We start from the raw sequence: 14,953 nt of genomic DNA on the forward strand, positions 1-14,953 counted from the left end.
TTAGCACAAACACTGGAAGCAGGGGGAAGTCTAAGCCTAGCTTAGCACAAACACTGGAAGCAGGGGGAAGTCTAAGCCTAGCTTAGCACAAACACTGGAAGCAGGGGGAAGTCTAAGCCTAGCTTAGCACAAACACTTGAAGCAGGGGGAAGTCTAAGCCTAGCTTAGCACAAACACTGGAAGCAGGGGGAAGTCTAAGCCTAGCTTAGCACAAACACTGGAAGCAGGGGGAAGTCTAAGCCTAGCTCCACGAAAAGGAGAAAAATCCCCGACCAGAGGAGATCAGATTCTATAGAAAATATCTATAATAATGCTCACAGACATGAATGTAATCTCTGTCTGTCTGCCTGCCTGTAGTTTCCGTCTGGTTCCCTTCCTGACGGAGCTGAGGGCGGTGATGGACTGGGTCTGGACAGACACCACTCTGTCTCTGTCCTCCTGGATCTGCGTGGAGGACGTTTATGCCCACTGCTTCGTCTTAAAGTGCTGGAGGGAGTCTGAGAAGGTATGTGTCTCTATACATGTACATATATATTTATGTATTTGTACATGGTCAGAAGAAGCAGGTGTATATATTCATGTATTTTTGTGTACTTGTATATGTTTGAATATGTGTATATGCAGTATATTCATGCATTTGTATGTATGTATGTGTTGTCCACAGAGGTACCCTCAGCCTCGCGGCCAGAAGAAGAAGCGCGTGGTGAAGTATGGGATGGGCGGTCTGATCGTTCTGCTGCTCATCTGTATTGTCTGGTTTCCGCTGCTCTTTATGTCGCTCATCAAATCTGTAGCTGGAGTCGTCAACCGACCGCTTGACATCTCTCTGACCATCACGCTGGGAGGGTTCCAGGTAAACTCACCTGTACCTGGTGTCTTATTTATAACGGTTGCATACGCAGCTGAGAGAGGCGCGCACCACTTCCCGTGCACAAGTTGGTCTTTAAAACAAAGTTAATGGCAGAGCGTGCGCATGTCTGAACCACGCATACCAGAATCAGCTGTGGATCCATGTTGGCTAACCTACAGGAATTTGTTTTGGTGAATTGCTGCTCAACAATAAGGTACCTAACAGCAATCAGGGTACCATTGGCTAACACATGGAGGTCCTCCCCAGGCTCTCCTGACCCACCACCAACCCAGTCAAGCTGGATTATGTTGCAGGCAGTATTAACAGTCACAGCGGCGTCTCCAGACTCTTTCACATCTGTCACATGCGCTCAGTGTGAACCTGCTCTCATCTGTGAAGAGATCGGGGCACCAGTGGGGGACCTGCCACTCCTGCACGGTGCTGGGCTGTGAGCACAGATCCCTCTAGAGGCCCTCATGTCATCCTCATGGAGTCCATTTCTGACCATTTGGTCAGAAACATGCACACCAAAAGCCTGCTGGTGGTTAGTTTGTTGGGCTCTGGTAGTGCTCCTCCTGTTCCTCCTTTCTCAAGGGAGCAGATACCAGTCCTGCTGCAGCATATTTTACTAACAGTTTACTATTAAATGAACATTATACTATATATTTTTACGTTATAATAAATACTAATACACTCATATCAGAATCAGAATCAGCTTTATTGCCAGGTATGTGTACACGTACGAGGAATTGGACTCAGGATTGTACATTGCTCACGATGTGCTTACTCATACAAAAATACAAAATCACAATAATAAAAATAAAATAAAATCAGACACAGTCTTCAGTTTAGACAACAGAAATATACACACTATGAACAAAAACAATATAGACATATCGACAAATAGTGCAGTGAGCAGAGTGCAGGATGCAGGAGTATTTACATGTCGGAGTGATATACAGGTACATATACATGCAGACATGAACACAGTGTGATGAAGCATAGTGCAAAGGATGCTGGAATAAATAAATTTAAAATGTAAATGCTCCGTATTTGTATAGCGCCTTTCTAGTCTTTTGGACCACTCAAAAGTGCTTTTTTACACTACATCTGCATTCACCAGTCACACACATTCATACACTGAGCCTAAGTGCTCAAACGGAAACTAACATTCACACACATTCATACACTGGCGGAACAGCCACCAGGGGCAATTCGGGGTTCAGTATCTTGCCCAAAGACACTTCGATACGCAACCAGGGGGAGTCAGGGAACCGCCAACCTTCCGATTAATGGCCAACCCGCTCTACCTCCTGAGCCGCAGCCGCCCCATAAGCATAAGTATTTTGTGCAGGAGTTATGACTTGAGGTAGGTGGATAGGTATACAGTATCTACAATATGACAATATCAGTATGAACAGCACTGAAATAGAGAATGATGAATAAATAAGTGTTAGCCAGTAAATAGGTGGCTGATTAGAGACAGAGTTACTGGGTTATTGCACAAGTACAGTTCTCTGTAGCGCCTACCAGAGGGGAGGAGCTGGAACAGGTTGTGTCCGGGGTGAGATGGATCTGCAGTGATGTTTCCTGACTCTGGAAACGTATAAGTCCTGAATGGAGGGCAGGTTGGCACCGATAATTTTTTCTGCAGTCCTGACTGTCTGTTGTAGTCTGCTCCTGTCCTTTTTGGTGGCAGATCCAAACCAGACAGTGATGGAGGTGCAGAGAACAGACTGGATGATGGCTGTGTAGAACTAGATCAGGAGCTCCTTAGGCAGATTGAGCTTCCTGAGCTGACGCAGGAAGTCCATCCTCTGCTGGGCCTTCTTGATGATGGTGTCAGTGTTGGGCTCCCACTTTAGGTCCTGGGATATAGTGGATCACAGAAACCTGAAGGATTCCACATCAGACAAAGGGCTGTTGAGTGGGGTGATGGGAGAAGAGTGGGGGGGCTCCTCCTGAAGTCCACGATCATCTCCACAGTTTTGAGCGTATTAAGCTTCAGGTTGTTCTGACCGCATCAGACCCCTGCCAAATCTGACCAGTGATGACATGTATAGCCGCATGTCGTCATTCCGCCGCTGGTTGTCGAGGTGGTGTCCAGCAAACGATGTGGGCTTTGTAGATCGTTGGCAGACTTTCTGGGAAGACCTGGTCTGATTCGGAGATACGGCATCCATCCCACTTGGGAAGGAGCAGCTCTCATTTCTAGAAATCTGGCCAAGTTTATTAGTGGACCAAATCCACGACAACCCAGAGTTGAGACCAGGAGGCAGAGTCGCAGTCTGACACACTTCTCTGCCCTTCTTTTTCAGCAGTTACCCACCAAAAACCCTACGCAGAGTCGCAGTCTAACACACTTCTCTGCTCCTCCATTTCAGGAGTTACTTAGTGAAAATCCTATAGTGACGGTGTCTGTCCCCCGACCATCGAAATTATTTAAATAAAGGTAAACAGAAGAGGAGCTGTGCATAAAAACCTCATAAAAATTAAAACCACAAGAGCAATAGTGCAAACTAATAGGAGAGTTAAATGTGGACTCTTAAACATCAGATCTCTCTCTTCTAAAGGTGTACTATAAATGAACTAATATCAGATTATGATATTGATTTATTTTGTCTTACTGAAACCTGGCTGGGTGATGGAGAATATGTTAGCCTAAATGAATCCACCCCTCCCAGTCATATTAATACTCACATTCCTCGAGGCACAGGCCGAGGAGGTGGAGTTGCAGCTATCTTTGACTACTAATCAGCTCTAAACCTAAACTAAATTATAACTCATTTGAAAGCCTTGTTCTTAGTCTTTCGCACCCAAGTTGGAAATCACTGCAACCAATTCTTTTTGTTATAGTGTACCAAGCACCTGGTTCGTACTCTGAATTCTTATCTGAATTTGCAGAGTTTTTGTCAACTTTAGTCCTTAAAACGGACAAAGTTATTATTGTAGAGGATTTTAATATTCATGTGTGACAGCTTCAGTGCTGCGTTTATCTCTCTGTTAGATTCCATTGGCTTCTCTCAGAGTGTTCATGAACCGACTCACTGTTTTAACCACACCCTCGACCTTGTTTTGGTGTATGGTATTGAAATTGAACATTTAGTGGTGTTCCCACAGAATCCCTCTTTGTCCGACCACTGTTTGATAACTTTTGAGTTTGTATTGCTGAACTACTCGCCATTGGGAAAAAATTTCTATACAAGATGTCTGTCTGATAGTGCTATAGCTAAATTTAAGGATGCGATTCCATCAGCTCTAAATTCATTATCAGATCACAAAGTAACGGAGGACTCCTATGCTAATTTCAGTCCCTCCCAAATTAATCATCTTGTTGATAGTGCTGCAGGCTCGCTGCGAATGACACTCGACTCTGTTGCCCCTCTAAAAAAGAAAATACTAAAACAAAGACGGTTAGCTCCATGGTATAATACTGAAACTCGCAAATTAAAGCAAATATCGTGGAAACTTGAGAGGAATTGGTGTTCCACCAAAGTGGAAAATTCTTGTTTAATTTGGCAAGGTAGTCCTAAAACTTATAGGAAGGTCCTCCGTAATGCCAGAGCAGCGTACTACTAGTCATTAATAGAGGAAAATAGGAACAACACCAGGTTTCTTTTCAGCACTGTAGCCAGGCTATGTCACAGCTCTCAGTAGTTACGACTTCATGAGCTTCTTTAATGATAAAATTATAACTATTAGAAACAAAATTTACCAAGACCTGCCCTCAACTGGCACCGACTTATCTCTAAACTCAGGAACCTTAGAAACAGCTGTAGAACCAGATAAATGTTTAGACTGTTTTGCTTCCCTCAATCTTTACCAACTAACTTCAATAATTTCTTCATCTAAACCATCAACCTGCCTCTTAGAACCCATCCCGACTAGGCTGCTTAAAGAAGTTTTACCCTTAGTCAGCACTTCTATACTAGATATGATCAATCTATCTCTATCAACAGGCTATGTACCACAGTACTTTAAAGTAGCTGTAATTAAACCTCTTCTGAAAAAGCCCAAACGGATGTTTTAGCCAACTATAGACCTATATCTAACCTTCCATTTCTCTCTAAGATCCTGGAGAAAGCAGTTGCTAAACAGCTGTGTGACTTTCTACAGAGCAATAGTTTATTTGAGGATTTTAAGTCTGGATTTAGAGCTCATCATAGCACAGAGACAGCTCTGGTGAAAATTACTAACGACCTCCTTATTGCATCAGACAAAGGACTTGTCTCTGTACTGGTTTTATTAGATCTTAGTGCTGCATTTGATACCATTGACCATCAGATCCTATTACAGAGACTGGAACATTTCATTGGCATTAAAGGAACCGCTCTAAGCTGGTTTAAGTCCTATTTATCAGATCGATTTCAGTTTGTACATGTTAACGATGAGTCCTCCATGCACGCCAAAGTTAGTCAAGGAGTTCCTCAAGGATCTGTCCTCGGTCCAATCCTGTTCACTTTATACATACTTCCTTTAGGCAATATTATCAGGAAATATTCCATAAACTTTCGTTGTTATGCAGATGATACTCAGTTATATTTATCGATCACACCAGATGAAACTCATCAGTTAGCTAAACTTCAAATGTGCCTTCAGGATGTTAAAACCTGGATGACCTGTAATTTTCTAATGTTAAACTCAGATAAAACTGAAGTTATTGTTCTGGGGCCCAAGCACCTCCGTGATGCATTATCTAAAGATATAGTTTCCCTTGATGGCATCGCCCTGGCCTCCAGCACCACTGTGAGGAATCTTGGAGTTATCTTTGATCAGGACATGTCGTTTAAGTCTCACATTAAGCAAATTTCAAGGACCGCCTTTTTTCACCTACGTAATATTGCAAAAATCAGGAACATCCTGTCTAAAAATGATGCAGAAAAACTAGTCCATGCATTTGTTACTTCTAGGCTGGATTACTGCAATTCATTATTATCAGGCTGCTCGAAAAAGTCCATTAAGACTCTTCAGCTGATCCAGAATGCTGCAGCACGTGTTCTGACAGGAACCAGGAAAAGAGATTACATTTCTCCTGTTTTAGCTTCTTTGCATTGGCTTCCAGTAAAATCCAGAATAGAATTTAAAATCATTCTTCTTACCTACAAAGCTCTTAATGGTCAGGCACCATCTTATCTTAAAGAGCTCATAGTACCTTACTACCCCACCAGAGCACTGCGCTCCCAGAATGCACCTGTGGTTCCTAGAGTCTCCAAAAGTAGACTGGGAGCCAGAGCGTTCAGCTATCAAGCTCCTCTCCTGTGGAACCAGGTTCCAGTTTGGGTTCAGGAGGCAGACACCATCTCCACATTTAAGAGGAGGCTCAAGACTTTCCTCTTTGATAAAGCTTATAGTTAGGGCTGGCTCAGGTGAGTCCTGAACCATCTCTTAGTTATGCTGCTATAGGCCTATACTGCCAGGGGACTTCCCATGATGCACTGAGCTCCTCTCTCCTCTACTTTCTCTCCCTGTGTATGCAACCTCATCCCATTATTGCATGTTACTAACACAACTTCTCCCCTTTCTGGTAGTCTTGTGCTTTCTCGTCCCTCTCCTCTCTCCTCCTATCACTTCCTGCAGGTTTTCTGGCTCTGGAGCTGTGGAGTCTGGATCTGTGGTTGCGGGTCACCTGCTGCCCCCGTGTTCCTGCTCGACACCCTCTGCTGCAACAACTATTGTTACTAGTCCTCTTGTTATTATTGTTATTATAATCATTAACATTATGATTATTATCATTAACACTACTATAAATATCTGTACCATTTTTCATTTAGTCTATAGCAACATCACCTTTACTGTCTGTACCTCTGTGTGTATATTGTGTAGGCTGCCTCCCTCCCTTCTCTCTCCTTCCATCCCTCTCTCTCTCTCCCTCTCTCTCCTTCACCCCAACCGGTCAAGGCAGATGGCTGCCCACCCTGAGCCATGGTTCTGCTCGAGGTTTCTGCCTCTTAAAGGAAGTTTTTCCTTGCCTCTGTCTCCTAGTGCTGCTCTTGGTGGGAATTGTTGGGCTTCTGTAAATAACATCACAGAGTACGGTCTAGACCTGCTCTTTTATGAAAAGCGCTGTGAGATAACTGTTGTTGTGATTTGGCGCTATATAAATAAAATTGAATTGAAAAGTTCAGTGTTTGTCTGGGGTCATATTGTTTTGTCCTCTGGATTTGGGACACACTGTTGGTTTTCCTTAACACCCAAACTTTCTTCAGTTTGTTCATCATGATGACGCTTCTGACCAACTGCGTGTTCATGACGATGAGTGATCCTCCAGCATGGAGCGGGATTGTGGAGTGAGTTAACACACAAACCACCACAGAAGAAGAAGCAGCAGAGTTGATCACTGGCTCTCGTCTGGAAATAACATAAAACTGTAACTGGGTTCAGAGACAAAGAGTCCGTCTGTCCTCAGTGTCAGACGTCGTCTCAGAGCTAAAGCAGATGAAGGTCACTGAAGTTCACACATTTTCACCTCTGCAAAGTTTGAGCTCTGACTTGAATCTCTGTCCTCAAGAAATAAAACACTCTTTCAAACAGCATTTGAAATGAGTCCGGTGAACGGAGGCTACAATTTGCAGTGGAGCTGAACATGTAAAGTTTGTCCTGATGGTGGTGCTTGGGGAAACATTGTGGCGTCATATAAATGTAAAGTGAGATCAGCATGTTTCATCGCCAACTTTGTATTTCTACTTACCATCAGCTGAGAAGGGCCAGTAAACGTGGTGGAACAATTCCTTCTCATCCCAATTCTGTTTTTGTTTTTTTTACGTTTAGGGCTCTGTGGTTAAGTTAGCAAGACTAAATATGCAGCGGCCGGTTGGATTTCCAAAATGAAACTGTATATATATACTTATATGTATATATATATATTTGACAGTAGATCAGTGCAGAAAACAAAGTTCTGTGTACCTCTGAGACTGATGTGTTTTTTTTAACTTTACACTTTAATCTCTGTGTGTTGTGTCTTGAACAGGTACGTGTTCATAGCTGTCTACACGTTTGAAACCATCGTGAAGGTGGCGTCCAGAGGCTTCTGTGTCGGAAAGTTCACCTTTCTCAGGGACCCCTGGAACTGGCTGGACGTCATGGTCGTCACCACGGCGTAATAATCAGTAACACTTCTGATTCACACTTATGCTTCACAGAGGGATTTTCGGCCCAAAGAGACACAAAACAAACCCGACAGAGGAGGAAGGCGGTTGATACATCTGCAGATATCAGAGCATCAGACTGATGCTTTGGTTAATCTGGAATTAATGAAAATTAAAATTGTATTTATTAATCGTCTCTCTGATGAGGTTTTTCATGTGTGGCCTCAGTTTGTTCGACTGACGGTGATGTGTTCTGTGTTTCAGGTATCTGATAATGTTTGTGAATCTGGGGAAGTTATCTGTGCTGTGGATGGTTCCTCGAACCCTGAAGCTCCTGGCGGTCATCCCAGGTGGGTGTGCGTGGAGATAATAATGATGAGAGAAATCTGTAATGATGAGATAGATCATAAATAATGATGACGCTCTGTCCTTCTGCAGTCTCTGGACTGAAGACGACTGTCCGAGCTCTCGTCCAGTCAGTGAAGAGGCTCGCCGGCGTCACAGTGCTTGCGGCGTTGTGCCTCAGCGTCATAGCCCTGACGGCGTTGCATCTGTTCATGGGAAGCCTGAAGCACAGATGTGTCATGATACCGCTGCATAGCAACCAGACGTCCTACGAGGACGTCACCTATGGTTACTACGACAACAAAACAGGAAGCAGTGATTTCGATTTCAACGAATACATAAACAATCAAAGTATGATGATGATTAAAATAACAAAACAAATCAGAGCAGGAAGCAGCTGCTTCAGAGAAGCATCTCATATGTCTCTGTCTGTCTCTCTGTATTGCTGTGTCTCTCTGTCTCTCTCTCTGTCTCTCTGTGTCTCTTTGCGTCTCTCTGTCTCACTGTCTCTCTCTCTCTCTCTCTCTCTCTGTCTGTCTCTGTGTCTCTCTCTGTCTGTGTCTCTCTCTGTCTCACTGTGTCTTTCTATCTCTCTCTGTCTGTCTCTTTATCTCTGTCTCACTGTCTCTCTCTGTCTGTGTCTCTCTGTCTCTCTCTGTGTCTCCCTGTGTCTCCCTGATAGATAGCACCTACTTCCTGCCGGGTCAGGTTGATGCTCTGCTGTGTGGAAACGGCTCTGATGCTGAGTAAGTTAACATCACTGCATCCAGACATGATGATGAAACTGATAAAGATGATGATGATGAAGATGATGATGTGTTCAGGGTCTGTCCAGAGGGTCACCTCTGTGTGAAGGGGGGGAGAAACCCAAACTACGGCTTCACCAGCTACGACTCATTTGGTTGGTCTCTGCTGTCCGTGTTCAGACTGATGACCCAGGACTTCCGGGAGAACCTGGTGCAGATGGTAACAGACCGGTTCCGGTCCACTGACCTCTTGAACTGTTTCTCTGACTGTAGCTCTGTACCTGTCTCCCCTCACCTGTCTGTCTGTCTGTCTGCAGACGCTACAAGCTGCAGGTAAACGCTGCCTGATTTTCTTCGTGCTCGTCTTCCCCGTCTGTCTCTGCCTCCTCAGCCTGGTCCTGGCGGTGGTTGCCATGGCGTCAGGCGAGCAGGAGGAGGCTGACGTCGCCGAGGCAAAACAGAAAGAAAAAGAGTTCAGTCAGATCCTGAAGGTGCTGAAGAGGAGAGAAGAAGAGGAGGTGAGAGAGGTTATTAATTTTCGTAAGTGTAATAGGAAGCAGTTTGTCTTTGACAGCAGCATTTTTCTTCATATGTATTCAGCGAAATGCTGAAATGCGCTCTGTAGAGCAGTTTGTCCGTTTGGGCTACCATAGAAACATGGCGGTGAAACATGATGATGTCCCTGTAAGAGGCCCCGCGGTGTGTGTAGATAGAAATGTCTCATTCTAAGGTAAAAACAATTCATTATGGAAGATCGTTACACAGCACTGAAAACATAGTTATGATATTTTCTTGCATTTCTGTCAGTAGACCCTCAGAAATATTACACACTGGACCTTTAATGCAGCAGGATTCAAATAAAGCTTTTCAAATGTGTTATTACAGCAGGCAGCCAGCAGGGCGGCGCTCTCAGAGGAACAAGAGGGTGAAAGCAGGCAGAGCCAGGAGCGAAGATCTACTGCCGTGGAAGGTACATACGCACACGTTATCTGTTTCCCATCAGACTTTGGACAGCTCTGCTTCAGATTGGCCAGTACTCCAGCTGGCTAGGGGGTCAGGGAAAGCATAACACCACTGAGGGTCCTCTCAAGTATGGAAAGACGAACGTGTGTGTGTGTGTGCGGATGGTATTTTAAGTCCAGTCCTGCCTCCTACTCTGCCTCTCATTGGTTAACCCTGAACTGAAACTTGATTCTAAACTGAACCTTAAAGAGGTTTGTGTAGTGGGGCTGGATGAGGTACTTATACACAGTTGGTGTATTACTTGCAGTAGATGGAGGTCAGCGTGTCCCCAGCTTGGAGAAGCAGAGAGTTGTACCAGAAGCTAAGCTACGTAGAACCAGTCCCTGAAACCAGAAGCTCTCTGAACCAAACAGTAAATGGTCCAGTGGGCTGCTTGCTGAGTCCATGTTAAAGGACGACTCCCCTCCTGCACGCTGAATTTCAGCTGAATGTTTATATTCGCAAAGTGCAGAACAAAGATGAAAAGAGCTTTGTTCTGTGATGACAGAAAATAGTTTCTCTTTACTTTGAACCTTTTTTATTTATGGACTTCTATTATTACTGTCTTATATTTGAACATGGACTGTCTACTGATTATGCATCGCTCTGCTCTGGGCCAGACGCTCGAAGCTGCTCTAGGACCAGCTGATGATTGTATCAGAACTTCATTGTTCTCTTCTCCTTTAATAAATATTATTATAGAATAAATATTTTATTTGCCAAATTCTCCAGCAGGAACAAGTTGCACAGATGAAGTAGAAGCAATATTGATTTGTTGATGATTGGAATCTTGAGTATACTCTCAACTGTGTACTGTGGATTGGCTGTATTTGTGAGGAGGATATATTCCCTACGAGTACAAAGTACCCTGAAGCTGAAGCTCCTGCTGTTGACAGGGTCAGCACCTGAAAGTAGGCCCAACATCAGATCAGACCTGCTTCTACAAACTGGGGACACGCTGTCCTCCATCTACTGCAAGTAATACACTGACTGTGTATAAGTTCTTCATACAGCCCCACTTTAAAATACAACCGCTATCCCTTTAAAACCAATTCTGAACCTTCTAATTCACCTTATTTTATTCAGACAGCAGCAGCTCACTTGTCATACAGAGCAGGTCTAGACCGGACTCTGTGGTAGTATTTACGGAGACACAACAGATCCCACCAGGACCAGCACTTGGCCACAGAGGCAGAAACCTCGAGCAGAACCTGGACTTGCTTGCTTCGACTGGGTTAAGGGGACAGAGAGACAGACAGACCTGACCCCGTCAGATAATCATCTTCTTGTGTTTCTAATCTCAGTGATATTACTCCTGCTGTCTGTTGATGTTCTGGTTGATCATGTGATTGTGTTTATTTATGGTTTGATATGAAAAAGGAAAGATGTCAAATCTTCTGGCTCATATCTAGATACCTGTCTCTGTCTCTGCTGGTCTCACTATGCTGCTGTGTTTCAGAGTCTGAGGAGGACCAGAGGACGTGTCCTCTGTGCTGGTTTGTCTTCGCCGACCTCCTCCTGAAGTGGAACTGTTGTGGTTATTGGCGGTGGCTCAAACAGCGGCTCTACACCTTCATCACAAACCCGTTCTTCGACCTCGGGATCGTCGTCTGCCTCGTCCTCAACACTGTCTTCATGGCCGCGGAACATTATCCAATGACGGAGGGCTTTTACTGGCAGCTAACTGTCGCTCATCTGGTCAGTGTCAAAGAAAATAATAATAATAACTCGTTTAGCTGACACTTACAGCTGGTCAGAGTCAAAGTCTGAAGTTTAAACAGGAAGCAGCTTCAAAACAACAGGCAGTAAATGTAGTGGACAGGTACGTTACAGAGCTGCAAAGGCTGAGCAGGTGAACCTTGACCTCTGACCTCTGACCTCTGACCTCTCTCAGGTCTTCACAGTGATCTTCCTAGCTGAGATGATCCTCAAACTTGTGGCCCTGGGCCTGTACGGATATTTCCAGGTTAGACTTCCTGTTTGTTACCACGTTACAGTGACCATGACGTCGTTCCCTTGTTTACACGTGTGTCTGTTCTGCTGCCATGGTTACAGGTGGGCTGGAACGTCTTTGACAGCATCGTGGTTGCCGTCAGTCTGCAGGAGCTGTTTCTGTTTTCTTATTTGCTGAATACTCTCCTACTGGTCAGTGACATCGTCATCGCCACAAACATTACCAAATAATGTTATTAAATACTAAAAATATAACTGTCACCTGTCTGTCTACCTGTCTCCTACCCGTCTGTCGACCTGTCTCCTGTGCAGATGCGAGTGTTGAGGCTGGCCAGGTGGTGGCCGTCCCTCCGCATGTTGTTAAAGTTCATTTGGACCTCTGTGAAAGCCCTGAGGAACCTGATTCTTGTTTTGCTCATTATGGTCTTCATCTTCACCATCGTTGGCATACAGCTGTTCCGCAAGGACTACAGAGACAACGTCTGTCACATCGCGCTTCCTCGCTGGCACATGAACGATTTCTTCCATGCCTTCCTAATCATCGTCAGGATCCTGTTTGGAGAGTGGATCGAGACCACGTGGGACTGCATGGAGGCCTCAGGACAGACAATGTGTCTGATCTTCTTCATAATGGTCCTGGTCATCGGAAAGCTGCTGGTGAGTCTCTGCAGGTACACACTTTATGACCTGAACCTGGTTCCTGGACATCACTAATCATTCAGAGTCCTGCATCTCCGCTCTAGTTACAAACAGTTCCTGGTCTTGAATCTGTTTTCACTCTTGTTGCCAGTCCTGCCCCTGCTCTAATGGCGTGTGGTAGCTTGTTCCACCATCGTGGTGTCACAGATGAGAACAGGGACTGAGGTCGCTTTGTGTGAAGGGAGCCAGGCAGCGTTCGTTGGAGGAGCGCAGTGGCCCAGAAGGAATGTAGGCTTGGATTATTAGGTAGATGGTGCAGACCCAGGAGTTACTCTGGATGCAGCATTAGGGACTTGGATTTGATTCTGGAGGCCCCAGGGAGCCAGTGGAGGACACTGAGTAATGGAGTGACATGAGTCCTTTTGGGCTGATCAAAAACCAGACGGACTGCTGCATTCTGAACCATTTCTAGGGGTTTCACTTTAGGATCGATCCGCACATCACTAGTAACGGCAGTCAGCACATTTTTTTTACCTTTCCTCTCTTGCCCCAGGCAGGTTACACCGATAAATCTGTATTTGGGGCTTGTTGTTTCCCTTAAATTAACTGAACAACTGAATTGTGGAGAATGGAACCGATCTAACGATTTGTAGCATGTCCATACTGACACATTGATCATACGTTTAAACATTAATATTTGTATTAACGATCTAAGCAGATTAGAAACAGCTAAAGCAGCGACCCGGCGGGTTTAAGATGTTTTATACATCCAAAGAACTTCTATAAAAACTAGACCAAGCGTCAAATTGAGGCAGGCGTTTATTTGTGAAAATATGTTCCCACACCAGGCCGGTAAACGGGATAGGTGGCTATTTGGGACTCTGCTATTAATTGAAGTTTTACGGGTATGTCCAAGAGACAGTCCGTGATCCGTGCCGAGACAGTGAGGTCGTCTGGGAAGGATAGGGTACATGTAGTGCCGACCTGTGCATCGAGCAGGCTGATTGGTTACTGTACCGTGGGTACATTTCCTCTCTGTTTCAGAGTTTGGGCATAGCTACATTTCAGCCTCGTACTGTCACAGTAATCTTTAACAGAACAGGAATCTCAACTCCTCTTCAAGTCAGGTCACGTGGTCGCCCATCTTGCCATTTTCCGTCCCTTTATGTTGTCAAATCAAAATGATTTCACAGATGTTGTGGTTCATTCACACTGTCACCGGACTGGAGGTCCTAAATCTGTCCTTGAATTACTTCCTGGTCCTGTTTCAGGTCCTGAATTGGTTCCTGGCCTTGTTGCAGGTCTGCAGTGTGTTCTTGATTTACTTCCTGGTTTGTTGCTGGTCTTGTATCATGCCCTGAATGTTTTCTTGGTCTTGTATCATGCCCTGAATGTTTCCCTGGTCTTGTATCATGCCCTGAATGTTTCCCTGGTCTTGTATCATGCCCTGAATGTTCCTTGTCTGGTTTCAGATCCTGACTCTGTTCCTGACTTTATTTCAGACCCTGACTCTGTTCCTGACCTTATTTCAGACCCTGACTCTGTTTCTGACCTTGTTTCAGATCCTGACTCTGTTCCTGACTTTATTTCAGACCCTGACTCTGTTTCTGACCTTGTTTCAGATCCTGACTCTGTTCCTGACTTTATTTTAGATCCTGACTCTGTTCCTGACCTTGTTGCTGAGCTCGGTCATCAGTGATAGTCTTGTGGCTCCAGACGAAAAGGAAAACAACAACCTGCAGATCGCCATAGGCCTGATAAAGAAGGCTGTGGCCTGGAACAAGACTTGCATCCTGGGATGTATCAGGACTTTACAGGGAAAGAAGGACCATGTCAACCCAGACCACAGAGGTAGGACCAGACCAAGGACTAAAGCAGACTTTATTTGATGACCTCTTTACTTTTCTCTCACTGTTTATAGTCGATTTGTTTTGTTATATGTTTTTATGTTTTGTAGTTTGGATGTTTTTGGGTTCAGGTGTTTCAGTTTGTGTAGACTGAATAATTTAACGTAAAGATTTTATGACTGAATGTATTTTGTGTGATTTACTGATTTTTTTTTTCTGGTTGCATAATTTATCGGTAGCAGTTGACAGTATGGAAGAAAACAGGAAGGTGTACATGGACTTGAACCTGGTGACTTCAGACCAGCCGGTATCAGAGGTCAAGGCCCACATTGAATCCCAGAGGGTCCCCACAGCCGAGATCGAATTTAATAGGCCTGAAAATGAAGAAGAACAGAAAAAGCAACAAGTAAACCATATTTTATTCTACTTCAGTATTTCAACTAATACTGAACTGTTGTGTCTGAAATAGGACGGATTCATACCTAC

The 14,953-nt window shown here is 44.5% G+C and overlaps 1 protein-coding gene across 3 annotated transcripts in view; it reads left to right on the plus strand.

Moving 5' to 3' along the window:
* The window catches only part of LOC123962409 (sodium channel protein type 4 subunit alpha B-like), a 35,064-nt gene that overhangs the window by 5,272 nt on the left and 14,839 nt on the right, over positions 1-14,953 (plus strand). For 2 of the 3 annotated variants that reach the window (XM_046038512.1, XM_046038514.1), the window contains 14 exons: positions 7,048-7,137; positions 7,818-7,946; positions 8,200-8,285; positions 8,374-8,631; positions 8,963-9,026; positions 9,105-9,246; positions 9,344-9,544; positions 9,912-9,996; positions 11,488-11,726; positions 11,923-11,994; positions 12,084-12,173; positions 12,294-12,638; positions 14,273-14,471; positions 14,707-14,873. In XM_046038512.1, coding sequence (XP_045894468.1) covers positions 7,048-7,137; positions 7,818-7,946; positions 8,200-8,285; positions 8,374-8,631; positions 8,963-9,026; positions 9,105-9,246; positions 9,344-9,544; positions 9,912-9,996; positions 11,488-11,726; positions 11,923-11,994; positions 12,084-12,173; positions 12,294-12,638; positions 14,273-14,471; positions 14,707-14,873 — 2,167 coding nt within the window. The remainder of the gene's footprint in view (positions 1-7,047; positions 7,138-7,817; positions 7,947-8,199; positions 8,286-8,373; positions 8,632-8,962; positions 9,027-9,104; positions 9,247-9,343; positions 9,545-9,911; positions 9,997-11,487; positions 11,727-11,922; positions 11,995-12,083; positions 12,174-12,293; positions 12,639-14,272; positions 14,472-14,706; positions 14,874-14,953) is intronic. The other variant, XM_046038513.1, reaches the window with a different exon arrangement.

Source organism: Micropterus dolomieu, linkage group LG22 (assembly GCF_021292245.1).
Source record: "Micropterus dolomieu isolate WLL.071019.BEF.003 ecotype Adirondacks linkage group LG22, ASM2129224v1, whole genome shotgun sequence".
In the NCBI taxonomy this organism is placed as follows: domain Eukaryota; kingdom Metazoa; phylum Chordata; class Actinopteri; order Centrarchiformes; family Centrarchidae; genus Micropterus; species Micropterus dolomieu.